General features: G+C 46.3%; 1 protein-coding gene across 3 annotated transcripts in view; it reads left to right on the forward strand.

Moving 5' to 3' along the window:
- LOC118793003 (transcription factor COE3-like) overlaps positions 1–21,181 on the forward strand; it is a 115,797-nt gene that overhangs the window by 67,784 nt on the left and 26,832 nt on the right. For 2 of the 3 annotated variants that reach the window (XM_036550923.1, XM_036550925.1), the window contains exons 7-10: positions 11,586–11,667; positions 12,508–12,625; positions 15,032–15,165; positions 16,460–16,586. In XM_036550923.1, coding sequence (XP_036406816.1) covers positions 11,586–11,667; positions 12,508–12,625; positions 15,032–15,165; positions 16,460–16,586 — 461 coding nt within the window. The remainder of the gene's footprint in view (positions 1–11,585; positions 11,668–12,507; positions 12,626–15,031; positions 15,166–16,459; positions 16,587–21,181) is intronic. The other variant, XM_036550924.1, reaches the window with a different exon arrangement.

Consider the following 21,181-nt stretch of genomic DNA (forward strand, 5'->3'; position numbering starts at 1 on the left):
TGGAGTGCACTGGAGCTTTGATCTGCCAAACCCAAGGCAAATCAAACACAAAAGAACAGTAGCAAATTTTGTATAGTGATTTTTTTTTGTTTGCAAGGAAATGATTCCAAACTTTCACCAACTTCCCAGTAAAATGTTCAAGAAATTGAATCGGAGACATTTTGATCAGATTTCTTTTGTTTATCATTTGAAGTAATTATATAACAGACTGTAAAAACAGTCGATTTCACCTTCAATCTTGAGAGAGGTCAGATGGCAGAAAACGTGTAGTAACATGTCAACATGCACGATTGTTTTGCTGGATTCTACCTTTTTTGTTCTCTGAATCTACAGTCTGTCCCTCAAACTATTTTCAGCATGGCATTTGGCTTTTCTAAAAAGTGACATCAAGTTTGTTCCAGCCATGGCATTGTAGCTGGTCAAAAAGGAAAGTGTGCCTGCAGTTCCTGTTTCTGTTCTCTAGTTGGCAGGGTGTAGAGCTTAGTACAATGAACCTGAAACCAACGGTTCATGGGTCCCAGTTTAGTCTACCCAGATGATTCCAGTAATGAGTAATCTAGCCATGTGAATGGATTACAGAACATGTGAACCTGAAAAAACTGTAAGCACTGCAATGTCACACTCGCACAGATTGAACACAGGTCCACCTTCCGAACAGACAGCCATGTCCAGGGGAAACTACAGAGCAGACAGTGAGCACATTACCCACTGATACAGTGGGATATATACTGAACCAGAACAGGTTAGCTGCCACCTTTTTCCAAGCCAGAAATTTGAACCCAGAGCCCCTTAAATTCCCTGCAGCTGTGGTGGTGAGGCCTGCTCCGTTTTAAAAAAGTCAGCGGGGCTCTGGCTGTGAGTAATGGGCCCATTTGGGCGCGTTTGTAAGGGCCTGTCGGGGAGCGGCACCTCTGGCCTGCCCGGTTAACAAATTGAATGTTTAATCTGGTGACATTCCTATCTGGGCCAAGGGCTAATGCACGTGTCTAAGAATAACCAGGGAGGCGGGTGTGATAGATGGCGGGCTATTATAGGCGGTATTTAAATCTGAGAGGACAATTCCTCCGTCGCCGAGGCGACCGACGGCTTGATTTCAGTGGTGGGGCTCGGGATGGAGTTGTCAATCTGTGGAGGCGGAGGGGGTGTGCCCGTGCGAATGTGTGTGTACGTATGTTTTTTTTTCTTCATTTCCATTTGCCGAACAAGTGTCCCCCCATCTCTCTGTTGCGGCTCCGGTTAGAGGGTCGCACAGCTTTCCCATTATGCTGTCGGCGGGGGGGACTGGTGTCACTCCACCCCCCCAGGCAAGCTGCCTCCTTTGCCTGCCACCCCACTCAGGGGAATCAGTATGAAGGTCCAGCTCCGGCCGTGGCGACCAGATGACCGGGCCCAGCGGTGGCGGTGCTAATTGGCTGGGTGTTAGCTTTGGGGGCGGACAGTAATGCGAAACACGCCCTATGCCCCGCCCCCTTTCCCTCCTTTCCCCTCCTCAGCACTAGAGCATAATAATCATGAGGATAAATAAATGAGCAGTGTGGGAGAAAGAAACAGAGTTAATGAGCCTGCTTTGCATTCAGTGTGTACGTACCACCCCAGTCAATGAAACGCCCCGCCGTATCACGAACTGGCAGCGACTGTAACATGCCCCCGTTGTATATACACACGTCCTGATTAATAATTCACCACCTTTCTTTTAAGAGGAACGTCCCTCGCCGCTGTTTAAGTCACGGTTTGGCATGACGTTTCTGCTTTCCCCATCCCGGCTTGATCTCCTCGCCACTGTTTGTGTTCAGTCCTCGGTGTGTGGCAGCTCCTTTTGCCGACCTTTGGTCTTCCACCAGTTGGATTTGAGAACCTCCCACCCCCGCTAGAACTGCAGGGCTTGATCCAGGAAACTAGTGAAATTAGCAACAGAACCATACATTTTGTTACTTTGTTACATTGTTGCTACTACCCTGCTTTTTTGTTATTTTTTATTTTTTTGCTGCAGTTGTGTCATTAGGTTGACCATCAACATTTCTATGAATGGTGTATTGCATGAAGCACTCCAAAAGATCCAGTCCCCCCCCCCCCCCCGTGAATTGAACATTATTGACTGTTCCGAACCTTGCTGTTTAGAGCACTGCGAAGGTCTACTACTGTACCACTGTCAGCTCATTAACAGCTACATGGGATCGGAGGGCTGCAGTTTGCATTTTGTGGTCCTCTCTTTGATATTCTTCACCCATAGAGAGAAAGCAAATAAACACAAGTGCTTGCCTAGCGATTGGCACGCTTTCCATCAGATACAACACAGACTCCTTTATCGATGAACCCGGTATGCTGGGCTCGTGAGCGATCAGTTTCCCTTCCCCCTTGAGCGCGTGGCGGGCCGATGACACCGTGGCTCGCCGCAAGTGTAGACGACCCATTCCTCACCGCTGAGGTCACCCGGAGTTACATATTTTATCCTCTCTCGTTAGTGGCATTATGTCATGGAACGATTGCAATTGGAGAAACAAATATCCACTTCACCATGGCGACCAGGCAAAAACACAGCTGAGGGCGGACCGGGAGGAAAACCTTAGGACAGAAGAGAGGAGGGGAGTTCACTTCATCTGGAGTCGCTGTCGTACGACTGGGAGGGTCTGCCGATTGAACATCGCATTAACAGGGCGAAGCAAATAGCACTGTTCCAAAGGCTCTGATTCCAAATGGTATTGTTTTGCAAAAAAGTCAATCATAGATTGTATCATAAAAGGAGTCGCCTGTTTTTGTTGTTTTTTCAACAATGAAATTAGCATTTTTCACTCAGAGCAACATAAAACTGTAATGTACTGCATTGAGTGAAATGATGTAATCTCAGAACATTGATATGATGCGTGGTGTGTGACAACTTTCTAAGTCCCAGCGCAAACTTGGTGCAGCCAGAATTTTGTCTGCAAAGAAAGAAAAACTCTGCAAAGAAAAAAAATACCCCGATGCAACCAATTGCTGGTTGTAAAAAACAGGATGATTTAGGGTCAAAAGATGTATGTTTAGTGTGTCATCTGTCACTGATTTTAGAAACAGATCGCAGATACTTCTCTCTCGCACTCCTCCAGCTGTGCTCCATTTCCTGTCGCAGATCCAATTTTGCTTCTACCCATTCTTCACATTCCACAAAGCCTGAGAATTATGATCCAGTAATTGATTACCCTTCTATTGCAGCTAAATTCTGGAACGCTTAATGTTTGTATCTTCCCTAAATTATCATGGTCGCCATTAAGCAGTCTATGACCGACCAACTGGTCTTTTCAGTCTTGCAATGGTCCAAGGGAAAGATGGTGACTCATATTCTCATGAAACATACTCTCATCTGTCATATTTTACAGCTTTGCACAGCATTACCCAAGAACTGTGGACAGTGCTGGATGACTGTCACTTATATGGCACATCATTTCTGCTTTTATTCAAACCCTTTTTGAAAATCGTAAAATTGACATTATTTACTTGTCTGACGTGCACTGCTTAATCTGTGCATATGTTACCCATTTATACGGTCAGGTTGTTCATTTACATTTATTCATTTGGCAGACGCTTTTATCCAAAGCGACTTACATAGGTTATAGTTCTTTACAATGTTATCCGTTTATACAGCTGGATATTTACTGAGGCAACTTAAGGGTTAAGTACCTTGCCCAAGGGTACAGCAGCAGTGTCCCAGCGGGGATCGAACCAGCAACCTTTCGGTTACAAGTCCTGCTCCTTAACCACTATGCTACACTGCCGCCCGTTCAGATGAAGTGTCTTGTTCACGGAAGCAATGGCAGATCTGCACCTGGAAATCAAACCTGCAAACTTTGTAAATGCTGCTGCCATCACCGACCACCTCAAGGAGATGCAAATCTGAGGAGTTCAACAAGATCTCCGCACAAGGTCTTGATTTTCAGAAAAAAATGAGTGGGTGTGCGCTAGCAGAGATGGGGTGGGTGTGTGTGTGTGTGTACCATGCGTGTGCCAAGGGGAGTTAAGGACCTGCAAGAGCTGGGCTTTTGAGTGTGTGGAGTGATGCCATCTCTGGATGTTTCCTGTATGTATTTGTCACAGCTAGACATGCTTAGATCTATGAATTTTCTTGCCATGAAATTTTCTTGCCATTCACAAAGTGGATCTGCTTCCCTGTGCAAGTGGTGAGACCTTAGGCCTACATTTAGTCTAACTGCAACATGTGTTTGTTAGTGTAGTGTATTTGTTAGAGTGTAGTTTTCTCACTACTTGCTTGTCATTAGGGGTTTCCAGACAGGAACAGATGTCAACAACAAATGGAGATACTCAGGTAAATTTAAATGATAGATTTCATGAATCAAAGTCAGGAATAATGTCCACTGCCATCAGATTTAACCTGGTAATCTTCATCGGCTGCCAGGATTCAGTTATTTTATGTTGCGATAAAGCTGTAACTAAGTCAATGTCACGAATGTAAACTTCATTAAATTGAGTACAGGTGACCCAGCGTGGGTCCAGACCCAAACTTCAACTCCCCATCAGATTTTACCGGCAGGTTCTTTTTCAGGCAAAACCAATGGCTCTCTGTCCCTTTAAAAATTCCTATTATTTGGGTTAGCTGTTAAGCAGCCAAAGTTCTGATTTAATCCTATCCTTGTCACAGCATCTGTCCCTTTGTAAACACACTGCTTTTTTTGTCCACTGTTTATATAACTTCATTTCACATAATGTGCATCTGTCACATCCTATACTCTAATGCCACTGCATGCCTTTCATGTTCTTTTTTTAAACTGACAAAGAAACCGGATTCTTTAATATGCAATAGTTTGGAGGTGAGGCAAGCTGTTACAGCATGCTTTATGTGTGTACTCAATATTTTAAAAGCAGCAAATGAATTGTTCAGCAGGCTCTTAGCTGTATAAACTGTACTTGTGTTCATGGGCAAAGTTTGGGGAATAGGGGACCACAGTCATAATGTGGTCGAGAACAACAATGAGAGTGGGGGAGAGAGAGAGAGAGAAAAAAATCTGTCGAGAGACAAAAGAAGAGAGAGGGATAGAGGGAGAAAGGGGAGAGAAAAAGACAAAGATCTGTTCCAGGGACTGTTTTAGTGCCTCATCAAATATTTAGTTTGATTGTACATGGTCCTGTAATTGCCATCTCTGCTGGTGAATTATTGATGGCGCGTAGCAGAGTCGGAGCAGGGGCCCTGTCTGAGAGTGGGGACGAAGAGGACTCGCGCAAACTCGAATACGTTCGTGTCCACATGGGGGGGGTTTCCGAGGGGACCGCGCGGCACGCACCTCTGAATCCCACCTTCAAGCCTCTGTACCCGTTTCTCAGCTATTCTTACCTGGACCAGCAGAAGCCCATGTTTAGAACAGTCAGCAATTAGCATAATCAAAGCTTACCTATTTCAAGACCCCCATCAACAAACAAAGGTGATTGTTTCCCTGCATGGAGCTGGAGTGGTACTATTGGTTTTAGATATAATATGTCAGCATGCTTTAAATGTTTTTACTGTAGGGTGGTTGCCCAGAAACTGGTTTTATTGTTAGTGTTGGGGGTGTGTTTTCTGGATTAAAACAGTTTGGATCCCTGGTCTTAGGAGGGACATTTGGCCTTTTCTACAGAAGCCTGTTGGATCGACGAGCACCACGAGCTTCTGCCACAGTGCCACACACATGCATGTTTTAACTGAAACGGACAGAGATGTGAATGTTTTAAAAGTCCTTGTCGGTACAAAGAGGCAACGTTACCACAACGTTACTGCTTTGTCAGCTCCGGTTTCCCTCTCCTCATTTGAAGAGGCATCTGCTTTCAGCATAGCTGTGTAAATATTTTACTTGCTGGATACTGCCACAGGGCTGTATTCAGAAAGCTCCACTTCTGCATGGTTGAAGCATTTTCCTTGAAGTCAGTAAAAGAGCTTGATATGACCAGTATATGTCCAAAATGTGTCAGTTGGATTTCATTATCTCAAAAATGGGCTTTTAAATTGTGTTGTAGTGAAGTCAAAACAACACACATACACACACACACACACACACACGCACATACACACACTGTAAATACACAGGAATGTTTTGACTCTTAAGACACATTGATTGAACCAACTTGATAAAATATCTCCAGACTCAGTTTTGCCTGTGCCATGTGCTGCAGCTTTAAACCAGCTGAGATGTTACTCTAGTTTTATCATTGCACCCCTGTGAGTCATCACCTCTTGCCTCTCACTTTAGGCCCCATATCCCAGCATGGCTGGGTCCTCCATAGAAAGCATCCGACACTCCACACAAGCAGCGGCCGAGAATTGAAAAGGCGGCGGCTTTTAAAAATACCCCTGCTGAAATATTGATGTTTTTCTTGCCTGGTGTAATAAGTGAGAGACACAAGAAGGGAAGAGGGGGCATGGCTGGTGGTGGAAGAATGGATGGACATATTCACACATTCCTGGGAGGCCAGGGAAGAGTGTGTCTGTGTGTCCGTCTGTATGCTTGTTGTTGTCTGTGTGTGTGATTCAGTGCCGTCAGTTTCTACCAAACCCATAGGCAGAGCTCAACCCTTAACTCTGACCATAGGCTCAGGGTGCATTGCTCCACCCAGAGCCAAGACGTGGCCTGGCGTGTGAGCAAAAGGAACTCCCTGACACCCTGTGGGCCTCCCTCAGCTCTCCTGTCACACCTATCTACTGTCACACCTATCACACCTGCCTTCTGTATCATACAGCCCTTCAGAAACACAGGGCGGGAGGCTAATTTATAGCGCCTTTTCTCATTGGCCTAGGAATGTTAATGTGTGTGTGTGTGTGTGTGTGTGTGTGTGTGTGTGTGTGTGTGTGTGTGTGTGTGTGTGTCTGTGTGTGTGTGTGTCTGTGTGTGTATGTTGGTGGTGGGGGGGGGGGGGGGGGGGGGCAGTAACTCCACAGCACAGCATCTCCTGACAGGGCTACACATCCCCCTTGTAAATTGATAGCAGGGTGGTGTAACGAGTTGACGGCTTACGGCAGCGACTCAGGCTCCCTCATTATCCGCGGCTACTTTCCTTTAAGATCCTGGGAAAGAGGAGGAAAAAAGCTAATAATCGAGCATTGGCTTAAGACGGCCATTAATTATTTATGGTGTTTTAATAAGTTTTTTGATGGGGAGGGATGAGCTGCTGTGCAGAAGTTTCTCTCTCTCCCTCCCCATCTCTCTCACTCTCTCTCCTTCTCCCCTCTCCCTGTACGCTTTCTTCACCTCGCACTGTGGTGTCTCTGACATGAGAGAACGTTTTGGAATCTCTCTCAGGCTGGATTCCTTAAAGGGGGGTTTTTTGAGGTCAGCCGGACAGATCAGGTGTCAGCTGTTGGGAGCAATGAGAGCTTGCACAAAACGTGATGTATACAGTGCAGTCGTGTTCCGGCGCAACCCAAGTTTACTGCATGAATGTTCTGAAATGAATTCAAATCAGATCAGACCTTCTGTTTCTAGTTATTCACTTTTCCATCCCGATTTCCTTGCATAGAAAACACCTCTGCATTAAAGAAATTAACCATATTTTATAGGAAAATATATTCCCTTTAGCCTACAGAAAATCTGTTTACATGTTTATATATGTTTATGCTTATCTCTTGACATATATGTATATACACACATATACATATATATACCTATATGCACATTATACCTTATCCCTTTGACACCAAGCTGATAGAATGAGCTGGTAACATGAACTTTTTTCAGTGAGCACTTAAAAATTACCCGGTGTCTTAAGCGTCACATAAATGTGCATAACACTTCGTTTTTACCCTGTCGCCAGATCTTTTGCACTCTGTCACGACCGGCACTGCTTCCGTTTTTTTTTTTTTTTTCCTGCTGGAGCTGCGAGCTGTAATCGTGCATTCTTCCTCTCTCAGGTGAAAGCTGATTCGGTGCTTTGCGCCGTAGCCGCAGCAACACAAGAACGTTTTCCTTCTCCTCGCCCTGCCTGAGTCTCTCCGGATGTGATAATTGCGTTTCTCGATGGTTCGTCTCCAGCTTGCGCTAATTGCAATTAAAATACCCTGCCAATCTGGGGAAGCGGAAACAAAGGGGGCCTTTTCGGGACTGCGGCGCGGTGCTTCGTTTTTCAAAGACCCGCCGCCGTTTTGAAGCCTTCACGTCGCTGTGGTTATGGTTGCACTCAGAGTTGGGCTGGGAGAACAATTAGGCGGGTGCACAGACGTTGCGGAATCCAGGCACCCGCAAACCCGGCCCGCTGCGGGTGCCTCAGCCTTCCTGAGGACGCGTCTCTGCATGCTAATTCCAGCCAAATGCCGCGAGATGGCAGGCCGGTTCAGTGGCGGGGGTGGCAGGAGTTTGCAACGGCGCAGCATTTCATCGCCCTGTTGAAAGCTGGGTTTGGATGCTGTCTCTAATTAGAACAGCGGGGCCTAAACCTGTGAGGCAACATCAGCTGAGTGAAACGCCACAAAGTGGGTTCTTTGCGCAATTCCCCAAGGCCTAGACCAGCCTCTTGGTGGCGGGCTTGAAATGGGTTGCCCTTGACTGGCCTAGGATTGGGTTTGGACCAGCCCAAGGCTTCAACTGGCATCCCATGGAAGGAGGCTTATAGTTGGTGCCCTCGGTGGTGGAACTGCCATGAGGACTGGATCACGTCCATGCCCTGGAATTTGTTCTCAGGAACAGTTCTCATCCTCAGACTTTCATCAAAGGTACCGCTCACCTCATACCATGGAGTCTCGGGGAAATTGCCAATGGGGGAGAAATGATCTGGGTTTTAGAGGGAAATGAACACAGTAAATTAAATAAGGACATCATTGCATCATTCTGCAACTGTATATTCAGCCTCTGAAGCTGATTTAAGGTACCTTTTAGGTACATTCAAAGTGCCCCCAAAGCAACCCTGCTGAGAATCTCTGGACACTCTTTGCTGCATTTCACATTTTTGGGACAGCAAGTGAATCAGGCCAAGAAAGCCATGTGCTAAAATAGCCGGAATCTATTTTTCTCTGTTGCCCTCCTTTTTTCAAAGTTGAAATCAACATTGAGGCCCAGCCGTGCCCTCTAAGCAACTACTTTCAACACCCCCCCCCCATGCCCCCCCGAAGCTCAACCTCCGAGCCCCGAGTCCGGACCATTCCAAAGGGAGCAGGCTTTGATCTAGCCCTGCTTTTCCAGGAAGAGACCTGGGATCTCCCATTCCTTGTCAACTCTTGCCCATCGGCAGATGGGGACGACAGGGACTGTGGGACGCCAGTCCACTTGCTCACTCCCGGCGGAGCCCCAGTCCACCACCGAATTACCCACGCATTTATTTTAGCTGGAGGTCCTCAGCAGAGGCATGAGGTCCCCTAGGCCCATATTCCACAGTATAATCAGCATTTCAGCTCACAACCTGGTCATTTAGCATGTAACATGTTCAGCCAGCTGGGGCTTCATGTACGTCCAGTTGGAGCTTGAAATCCATTTGAAGTTTTCTGGAAATACAAAAATGAAAGTATTTGAAAAAAGCCCTCCGGGAAAGTGTTCGTCTGGACATAGTTACAGTCGAGCACACACCATGCCCTCACAACGGCAGTTTCAAACTGTACAACACAGTCCAAATGAGCACGTTCCTCAGGTTTCGTTCCCCCCACAGGTGTCTTTTTAACCCCCGTACCAGAGATCGCGGCCCCGTTTTCTGCTCTTGGTGGCATCTAAGCCCAGCCCGTCCAATCAAATCGCTGATAAACGTAGTGTCACTCCGATGCGGGAGCGCGGCGGCTCCAGTTACCAGCGCCAGCCCCCCCCCGCCCCCATCCCCCCGTCTCCTGCTGCGTTTTAATTCAATCCCTATTGATCCATATCTCTGCTCCCAAGGACTCCAATATCATGTGAATGGGGCTTGGGGATGGGTTCCCCGCGTTATTCTATTCCACGGCCATAAAGAGCATTAGCAGACCGCGGTGCACCCCGGATCGAGTGTCAATCGATGGCGGCTAAATAGACCAGCCCATTTATTTATTTATTTATTTTTTGTTCGCGGAACGCTGTGATTACGAAATGGTCATATTTCTAACGCAACGGGGCACTCTCAAATTTGTCTCTTTCTCATTCTCTCACCCCGATCGCTTGAACGTTGCAGAGGGGCAGGTGGGGTGGGGGTTTGTAAGGTGGGGGGAGGGGTGAAAATACCTTTTTTTCTTACTGTAAGGGTGTGTTTTTTAAGAGGGAGGTTGCCATTTGGCGCCAGGCACGTCTTTTTTTAAGATTACCGTCACTGTCTAATTAGAGGGGGATCGATGCTGGCTGCAGATGGAAATCGTTAATATCTCTTCGTCTGGATGCCCCCCCAAACCCCACAAGACCTCCAACCTCCTTTAAGAAAGAAAAAAATTGGTACGGTGAGTTGCGGAGGTTATTCAGTGGTTAATGTGACATTCCTGTCCGCGACCTCGCTGGTCGTTAACGCCTGGGATTATCGGCGCGATAATGTGGCAGTTAAAGCGATCTGAGACAGGGGTGGGGTGGAGGGTGGGGGGGTGCCTGTGTGTGGGGCGGGTGGTTCTCTCAGTCGCAGAGTCAGGGGACATATTAAGCCCTCAATTCATTCTGTTGTACACCTCGTGGTCTCATCCACCCCCCCCCCCCCAACCCCCCTCCCAACCTTGGTCTCCCCAGTCACTGCCTTTACTGCGTCCCCACCCTCATTGGTGTACACGCCCCAATCGATACCTTTTTGCAGCAGTAAAACCGAGAATAAATCAAGGCAGTGTGAGACGTCATATTTAGAGACTGGAATAGCGCCAAAACCAAGCCATCCCCCTAGCCATAATCATGCCCGTTAGGTTAGGAGTGACTGATCAGGTGTCATATATAGCTGCTCAAGATTATTTCAGCAGGCTGACAAATTTGATTACTTTGGGTCTTCAACCTGTTTATGAGTTTATATGAGTTTTGAGCATGGCCCAGCATCACTAAGTAACATCACTAAGTAGAGAGCTACATTCTCTGCGCAGTTAAATGTCTTACAGCTGAGATTTGCTTGTGTTTGATGAGAAACACTTCCAACCTGTGGACTTTCAATGAGGGATCCTTCCCTCCCAGATGTCTTCTTTCAACTATTTTAGTTTCTCAGGGGTCAAAGGTTATGACAGGGGCACTGTGTGTTAGAGTCACCCATATACAGAGCCACAGCTAGTTTAAGGACAAACTTATATGGTGACATTTCTACCTAATCACCTTTCATCCTTCCCAGAGTGCATTGCACAAGTGACCTGTGTCAGTTCATATGTAGTCCTGCACAGACTATTAGGGCATAAGATCTTAATATAAGTGTGCCAGCACCAATGTTCCCACGTAATATGATATATTATACAAATACTAATATTACAGTGTAACATACAATTCCATGTTAGAATTGAATATTCATACTGTACTAGTGTGTCATACCATACACTGTGAATACAGTTTGAGAATGTTATTCTTTTGCTCATGATGTTTTCTCATATTTCCCTGTACTATTACTCTTGCCTGCCAAAACCACTTCATTTCAGATACAGCACATCAACAATTTTTTCCTACTGTTTGCCCAGCGTTACAGGCTATGACTCTGAGCCAAGGGGTAACATCTTGTCATTTCCTGTCTTTCTGCAGATTCTTCCTGAAGTTCTTCCTCAAGTGCAATCAGAACTGTTTGAAAAATGCAGGGAACCCGAGGGACATGCGGAGGTTTCAGGTGGGACCCTATCCTTCTTTTTTTGTTCCTCCCTACAGGACGCTTAAGGGCAGTGGGTTGCCTGTCTATGAAATCAAATCAGCAGTGTATGTATCAGTTAACATTTAATGTTTACCACATCTAATTGGCAGTTGAAATCAGAATTTTTACTTCTGAAAAGTGCAACAAACATAGGAAGAAGAACTATATAAGAAGAATTATGTAGTTGCACCTATGAATATTAAAACCATAAATGGACCTCACAGGATTGTGTGATGAAGGCTTGGTGTGTCCAACCAAGCATTTATGCTAGGTGGCAATGTAGGAGAAGCTTTTGCAAGGATGAAGACAATTTGCAAATTACAAATCAGAACTGGAATAAACAGTTATTGATTTTACTGATTGAAGTGAAGTAATAACATCAAATAACATAAATCATAATCTTTTATTGGTTCATGGTTCATGATTTTTTGTTTTTTTTCTGTCAACTTTGAGTTTCAATAACCTGTATACAATTAATGCCTGGGTTTTAGTGCAGTCAGCTGGCTTCAAATAAGTTCTAAAACAGTGGGCGACATTTAGAAACAAAATGGTATTTAGGTCAAATGAGGGGGCCCGACTTTGGGACCCCTCTGTCCTTGTGATTCTTGTGTCTCATATCTCCTCTCGCTCTCTGTATCCAAACTGTCTCAGTACTGCCCCATTTCCTACTCTCTCTTCCTCTCTCTCTCTGTCTCTCTTATTATTCACTTATTCACTTTGTTAGTTGCTCTCTCTCGCTTTCTCTCTCTGTCCCTCAGAGGTTGCTGTTTCACGCCACTGTGTCTCCCTCTCTCTCTCTCTCTCTCTCTACCCTTCCAGGTGGTGGTGTCTACAACAGTGAACGTGGATGGCCATGTCCTCGCCGTCTCCGATAATATGTTTGTCCACAACAACTCCAAACACGGCAGGCGGGCCCGGCGCCTGGACCCATCTGAAGGTAGGACAACCCCCCCCAGACCTTGCCTTCAGCTACCAGTTTAACTTGGACTTTATTCATGAGAACAAGGCCTCTGTCCCCACTTGAAAGGGAGAGAGCAGTTTACTGAAATGCTGAGAGATGAGGGTGGTTTTACTGTTTACTGAAACAATTGAAACCAGTGCTCAGCTGCACCTAGCATTTGTAAAACACCACCACAACGAACTTGCGCTTGGAATGTCCAACCAAATGCTTCCTCTGTTACAAATTCTCAGATTTTTTTTTTTACAGACCAAAGTTAATGTTAAACTGTTATATTGTAAAACATTTACACACAGGCATTATGGTCTAGGATCTCCTCTGGTCCCAAACACATGAAATACCCCACGTTCAGGTTATATTGCCATCCTGTCTCAGCAGTGCTAGCCCCAGATCGAGGAGGCGAGCGGACAAGCCACTGCGTTTCACGTGATCATTGTTTCCAGCACGTGTGAGAATGTTCTAGTACTTCTGTCTCAACCCCCCGGCAGGGGAAGTTGTGCAAAGGACACCTCATGCGTCACATGTCAAACTGCGAGATACAGGGGAACTCTCTTCATGACACCGAGAAGCACCATCTGACTGAAATTCTGTACCAAATCTGCCAAATGGCGGTCTCCCACCAGAGATCCCATGATCAGAGTCAAGTACTTTGGAGTGGACCTCATCTTCTCAGCAAGATTGTAACACTTTCTTACAAGATAAAAGAGTCAATTTTTATCTTTATTCTACCTCCTACCCTGCCAATTTTTGTTGTCTGGTCTGGTTTCTTCATTCGTGCTGGTTTTCAGCTTTGCCCATCCATTTCTGCATCCCAGTGTTTGCCAATGCAATAGAAGACCATTTGTCATCAGATTATGATGGTAATGGTCTTTGCAGACTCACTGAACGGCTCTTGCCCCATGCGAGAAAATGCCTTAATCGGATCTCCAGGGAGACGCTGATGTGGCCATCGCCTATCTTGTTTAACTCCTCACTGCTGGACAAATAGCTTCCCATCACACTGAGCCAGGACAAATCTGGGCTAAGCTCTGCGCTTTTCCCTTTCAAATGATAAAGAAGATGGGGTTATGAACACAGCTGTAACAATGCCACATGAGTAACAAGCGCTTGCTGCATTTGAGGGTGCGAGTGGACGTTTCCCCTCTTTCGTGTATCAGCCCAGCACCGTGGACTGAGATGTAACACAGGCTTGCGCTGATGTTCCAAAATGTGTTCACTGGCCTTTTAGCATTGGTGGGCGAGCGAGTGGTCGTGCATATCTCAGGGATTTATCTCCCTGTCTGACAGCTCCGATGTCACAAATCGAGTTGTCCGGGTGACTGAGATAGGCTTATCAGAGGAAGCCGTCCACATCTCCATTATCTGATCTTCCACTTGCGTGGCCGACCGTGGCTGGATTCTGACAGCGGGAAGCTTCCAGCGTGATGGTCCGGTCACAACGTTCTGGACCAGAGTGACCGTCCCAACGGGTTCCGAGCAGCCTGCGGGTTCGTTCTGCGGATGCCAAGCTCGTCAGACACGTCATTCTTTTGTGCAAATGTTTGCCATTCAAGATAACGGTATTGATTACCTGGTGAACAATTAACGGAAGAATGTTTGTGATTGCGCATTTGTGTTCATTGTGGCCGTGATTACGGCGATTGTGACTTGAGTAATCACTGGTCTCTCCCCATCGCTCTTCAGATACGCAAAACGTTGTAATCAAAAGAGACTCACAGTTGCATGAGCACTGCAAGTGGCACTGAAATCTCATGCGAGTACAGAGCAGGAGCGCTCATGGGCCATGGTTACTGTGTGTGATCACATAGTCAGACCACACAGAACCACAGAACAGCTAGTACTGTACTAATTCAGTCCTAAATCAGGATGGAATGGCCCCTGACCTGAGCTTGGCAGAGTCTTGTATAAATCGCAGGCTGATTGCTGTGAGATAATGTTCGAATACATTATTTATAGGCTCAGCAGATAGCCTTATCTTTGGTGGCTTATATAGCTTGCATTTTACATATTATCCATTAAAGCAATTCAGGTCAATACCTTAGTCCAGCTTAGGATGGCAACTCTCCCACCTGGGAACTAAACTTGCAGCCTATAATTTAGAAGCTCCTCAAACTCAAGAACTGTCAAACTCCCTCTTGCATGTAACTATCGCACTTCGCAGAATGCTGTATGTTATGTGAAAACTCCTACGATTGCTTGTGATACTAACAGTTTGGCATCATCTCTGCTCTTCAGGCAACCTTTGCATATGCACTTTTGTAAGTGGCTCTGAATAAGAGCATCTGCTAAATGAATAAGCTGTGCCTGTAAGCTTGGTTTGTTGGTTACAACTTCAGAGCTTTGAGCTGTGTTTACATGTCCAGTCGTGTCTGTGTCTCTCCGAAGCAGCCACGCCCTGCATCAAAGCCATCAGCCCCAGCGAAGGTTGGACGACTGGAGGCGCCACTGTCATCATCATCGGGGACAACTTCTTCGATGGGTTGCAGGTGGTGTTCGGCACCATGCTGGTGTGGAGCGAGGTGGGTCCTGGCTGAGGGCTGCTCATTGGATGAATGTTCCTCTCTAGCAGGGTCTTGGGTCTTGGCCATATGGGAAAATTCGGAAGTAGGGGTGAAGGGGGTGGCTTGGGTTGGCTAGCAACCCCCAGGTGTCCAGCACTCAATGTTCCCCCGAAGTCGCTGTGAAATTAGAGCAACATGATGACTTTCCCGCCATAAACACAGAAACACTGTGAGAACGCTCTCCCCCTGAGGCAAGCCTTTTCTGGACTCCACTTCCTAGCTTACGAGGGTGGTGGGACAAACCATTGCACTTAATGTAGGTGACACACATGTCATGACAACAGTCACACAGCAGAGCTGTGGTCTTACCACATGGACTTGACTGGCAGAAAAGTTGCAGTGTCCACTCTTGGTCCTGGAGGTCAAAGGCCCTGAAGGGTTTTGGAGACGACCAGCAGCTGACTGACCCCTGGAAGAACATGTGATTCCTGTTCCAATCTGTTCAGGGGCTCTGTTTAGGTAAATTAAATTAAAACCTGAGTTGGAACAGGTTTTAAAAGCCAGCTGACCCCTGTTTAAGGCATGGAAACAGAATTCGTATTTCACAAGATCCCCAAACTCATGTCTCCTTGCTCGAAAAAATAACCTAGCATAGGAGCTGAGAGCATTTTTTATCTGTAACCCTAACAAAAATACACACGCCTACACACACAAACATAGTTCCCCCCCACCACACACACACACACACACACACACACACACACACACACACACACAGACTTTCTCGTTGGTGAACAGCAACCCCTCCACCTTCAGAGATGAATCCTCCAAAATCAAATTGATTTCCCCCCCTTTACCATCGAGGGGGATGTAACTCCTTGCACAAATCCGTGGGTTCATAAAATATTAAACATAGCCCATGCTGCTCACCTTACTGGAGGAGTGGGGCAGGGATCTTCACTCAGGGCGCTGCCCTGAAAATGGGCTAGAGAGAGAAGGGAGGGAAACTGCCCTATAGACTCACGCTGGCACCTATGAAAAAAAAACGACTACAGTCCTTTAACAGATTAGCAATAGAATCAGGCATTAGGAAATACAGGTGGTGGTAATTATTGTATCATTTATGAGAGGTGGCGCTGTAGTTTTAGTAGCCTGTTGGGCTAATCCCCTTACAGTAGAGAGCTCTTGGGATACTGGAGTTCATGGGAGCCTCACAACAAATCAGAATAAGTCTGCAGCTGGGGATCCACTTGTGGCTATTGACCTTTGACCCACCTTGTGACCCCGGACTGCCTTGCCTGTTATGTTCCAGCTCATCACACCCCACGCCATCCGGGTCCAGACACCCCCGCGGCACATCCCAGGGGTCGTGGAGGTCACGCTGTCTTACAAGTCCAAGCAGTTCTGTAAAGGAGCACCGGGGCGGTTCGTCTACACAGGTAGGCCCCTTTGGTCTTCCTCAGTGTCTTCTTCCCCTCTTCCTCTGTCTCTCTCTTTCTTCCCTCTTTCTCCTTACCACTCTTATCCTCCAAATCAGGTTTCCTGCAGTCAGCCTCTTGTGTAAGTACTTCCTCTTGTGTTCCCCACAAGGACGTTCAACTGCTAGGTCAAAGATAAAAAAAAGTCGTCTCTCTAAGTTGTGTTCCTATTCCTCGATATTCATACTCCCCTTCCCACATACATATGCACAAACACGCACACACGCACACACACAAATGCATACATGCATACACATCCTGAAACACAAACACATATGCACACACACATGTACATACACATGCTCACATGCATACAGACATTCGCATACAGAAACACATACACACGTGCACACGAGAGGAGACACGTATCATATGGGAAAATCAGCCTTTTCTCCATCCGATTACCCATTCAAAATAGTGGAAAGGTCAGAGGGAGAGGGGGGGGTGGACTTAGCATGATAACAAAATGTCACCGTATGCAACACAAAGGAAGGGGACTGCATCATGGCCTTTTCTGTTAAACACAGGGTTTATCTGCAGCTTTATTCCCCTTTTAGAAAGCCCAGCTCATTCACGTGCATGTATATGCAGCGCAGGTGGACAGTCTCACAAAGGCGGGACCAGCCCAAATGGCCCCTGCCGGGCCTTTTGCAATGCTAATGGCTGATCGCAGAGGGCGATATGACTGGCAGCTATCCAGCGCATCGTGTATTCAAAAGTACAGGAAGTAACCCTCTGCGGTAGTAAGGTTCTCTCTACTCAGAGGGAAAAAGAAAGGTTTTCTGCGTAAGGGATGTCAGTATAAAACATAGTCAACAGGTGATTCATTGGGACTGGGAAAAAATGATGGTTTTGCAAGTAAATGCTGAAAGAATCCCGTCCTAGCTGCCATGCCTCTGTTTTTGTCTCAGACAGGAGTCTTGGGTTATGTCCCCTGACACTACAGCGGTGAGCTCTTCAAAAAAATTTGCGACCGTGCCTCACTGTGTTCCCCATGTCATCCTCGTTTTAACTGTCGTCACAATAGCTGTTTAACTGTAACTGAGTTTTCCTGTGAAAAGCCAGACGGAGAAGGAAACTGTATTCTTCCAGTCACATCTTTATTTTTCTGTTTTGCAGTTTCTTGATTGGATCAGAATTTAAATTTTTTTGTCAAGTTATTTTTGTCTTTTAGTCTTCCTCTGCTGATATAATTCAGAAGGATCACACATGTTCTCATGTACAAACACACAATTACTTTCTGAACTCACCTTTCATGAACAAGGCCCACATTTTACCCCCAAACACTGCATATTATTTTTCCATAAAAAGTTTAAATAATTGTAAATTTCCTTTGCATATATTCAGAGTACTGTGCCAGGAATGTGTTGTACCTGAGCCATAAAGGAGGCTTGTAAAGAGCTAAATATTTGGAGCTTGTATTATTAAACAGGAACAAACGCAAGCGGAACCAACAATGTCTTTTACATCAGGGACCTTGCAATGCCCCAGCAAGCACATATTTAACCATCTGCCCCATCCCAAAACCCAGCGTTCTGTCAAACACCAGAGCAAATTAAGATCCTCACCCCCTCATTGAATGAAGCTGACTTAAATTTTTAAGGCGTGTCATTTTTAAATGATGAAGGGGGTTTGTGGGAGGGAAGACCGACTCATATCCCTTTCCCTAAATATTGAAATGTTTATCTTCTGCTTCTCTTGCTGTTCTCTGCTTAATGTTGTGGTCAGTCAGTCCAAAACCACAGTTCGCTGTGTGGAGATTTGAAAAAATGTGCGTTATCTTCAGACGGTTAGAGCGGTGTTGTGCTTTGGATAGGGGATTAGAGGCGGAAATCGTTCTGCAGCGAACGGGGATGGGGCTGGTGTGCTGGAGCGGACCCTCCTCTGAGCTGACCCTCCTCTGCGCTGGCCCGGCTGTAAGGTCTTTAATGTCTCTCTTCCTCTGTGAACCCCTTTGTGAGGTAACGTGCAACGGTCAGACCTCCTTAATGAAAGGAGTATGGGGCTCCAGCTTGGAGGCTTTGATAAGACATGCAGCTCACAACGGCACATCTGTCTGAACAGGCCATATCGGGCCATGTAGCTCTCCCTCTGTGCTCAGACCGTCTCTGTCCCCATGCTTCTACCATGTGTCCCTATCACTGTCCCCATGCCCCCACCTCTGTCCCCCTCTCTGTCCCCATGCCCATACCCCCCTGTCCCTCTTTCTGTCCCTACACTTCCACCCCCTCCCCCTCTCTGTTTCCACCCACCATCCCTCTCTCTGTCCTCCTACCTCCACCCCTCTGTCTGTGCCCCCCCCCCCCCATCTCTCTCCCTCTGTCCTCACACCTCTCGCCCTCCATCCCCACAGCTCCACCTCCATGCCCCCCCACACCCCCCAGCTCCCCTGGGTCATCCTCCCTCAGGAGCAGATGAAGGAGTAGAGCCTGGAGGTATTGACTTTCCAGTGAAAACACAGTCCTCTGAAAGGCAGCAAGCGAGTGCTGCAATAACTCACGCCCATCGATCCCCCTGCCTCCTGGACACATCGATATGCCTTTTACAAACCTATAGACTGCCTGACAGCAGCTAACACCGCTTCCCAAATCGCCTCCATTAATAACACACATTATTGTTATTATTATCACAAGTGATAGCCATATTAGCAGCAAGAATAATTCTAGCAGTAGCAGCAGTGGCAACAGTAACTGTAGTCATAGCAGTAGTGGTAGCAGTAGTAGAAATAAGAGCAGTAGTAGTAGCAGGAGCACTAATTACAGCAGTAGGAGCACTGGCAGTAGCAGTCATAGCAGTAGCAGTACTCGGAGCCCTAGTAGTAGTAGCAGTTATCACTTCTATTCTTGTGTACCGATTGTGTTGCATGATGACAAGCCACCGTGTTGCCGTGGGCGGTGGATATGCGGACATGCTGACCATTCTGAGGCGACTCTGAGGGCAGTGGGCGCATCATGGGAGCTGCTGCGGTCGGGATTGGGCCTCCTGGCCTGGTGGTTTCGCTGGTGGTGAGGGGAGGGGAGGGAGTGGGACAGGTTCGGAACAGATGCGCCTGGACCGGGGCTTGGCCAGGCTCCACTGGGCCAGATGCTACAGAGATACGCAGTGATAGCGAGGGATTTTATTCACTTTATTTATTTATTTGTTTGTTTGTTTATTTACACACTAGAGCAAGGGAGCCCAGCTGCATTCCACCCCACCCACCCAAACAAAGACAAAGGAGAGGCTTGTTGGTAATGCGCTGGTTGCACAATCACTTCCGCGTTCTACTCAGTACTGCTCGGTTGTTTCCGGTTCAACAACGGCGACGTTCTACACCCACTGTCTACAAAGAGCTTCTAAAGTTGAACATCACCAATGTTCATCGGATTTGCAGGACAACTAAAGCCCCAACCAGCAAATTGGACAAAGGATTTAAACTGTATGCTGTGTCATATATACACAGCTACGAAGATAAGAAAACAGCTATTAACCGACTGACTAACTAACACTAGCTAATGTCAAATTCTAGCTTTCGTTGTACAAGTTCGCTAACATTAACTAACCTAACGTTAGGCAATGCTGTGTGCTTTATCTGGTGTTAATTCTCTACAACATTTTAATATGTTTTCTTAACCAGCATTTTATATCAGCCTTAGCTATCATTGGCGTTTTGGTTTAACTAATGTTAGTCTTGTTGTTAGCCACTGTTATGCCTAACAATAACGTTAGGTAGGTAGCTACCTAATGTTACTTGCTACGCGTAAAGTATCATGTATGTGTAAGATGTGTTGATGTCACACAGATATAATGCTAACGAGACTTGTATTTGTTATTTTATTCAGTGTCCAATAAAGACAGGTTGTCAGGCAGGTAGGCGTGAGAGCCTTATGCTACAGGTCAATGAGGAAGAGTGAGACACCACACAGTTTAAGTGTAGGCAGGAAGCTGTGTAACTTAACAAATTTGTTCATCCCCGTTCAGTGGGGTTCAGTTCAGTCAAGCATTAGCTAAGTTTATTCCTAAAGGCCCACCAACTTGGATGTTTTCCGTGTCTCCCTGCTTTATCACACCTAATTTTGATTGGTCAGATAATTTGATCAAGTTAATAAGGATAAGATGGAAACGTGTGTGTTTGAGTAATCAGAAACAAAAGCACATTAAGTTAACACCCCTAATGTACTCCATCTAAGGCATTATAGTTATCAAGGAAGGTTAATCAAGTTTGTTTTAGTAAGGAGGTAACACTAAGCATTCAGGAGGGTAGGCTTCTTCTAGGAGCATCGTTCAGACACTGTTCTCATAATAACCTACTGGCTCTTTTCCATGAAGCAGAGGTTATATTTCTAATTTCAACTATCAAGGGTTGTTGACTCTATGCGCTGAAAGTGTCTGCTGCAGAGCTTAGTGTGAGAGGAGATGGTGAAATCCCTGCGTATGTTTACCAGCCATTGTCTTCTCATGTCGGGATGGGTCTGAAAGCAATGGAAACTTAGTATGCCGTTAAATTTGTACGATGCTGAACAAAGTGGGACACAGCTAGGGGTGCAACGAGTCACGGATTGGATCGTTTTTCGGAT

Source organism: Megalops cyprinoides, chromosome 18 (assembly GCF_013368585.1).
Source record: "Megalops cyprinoides isolate fMegCyp1 chromosome 18, fMegCyp1.pri, whole genome shotgun sequence".
Classification (NCBI taxonomy): domain Eukaryota; kingdom Metazoa; phylum Chordata; class Actinopteri; order Elopiformes; family Megalopidae; genus Megalops; species Megalops cyprinoides.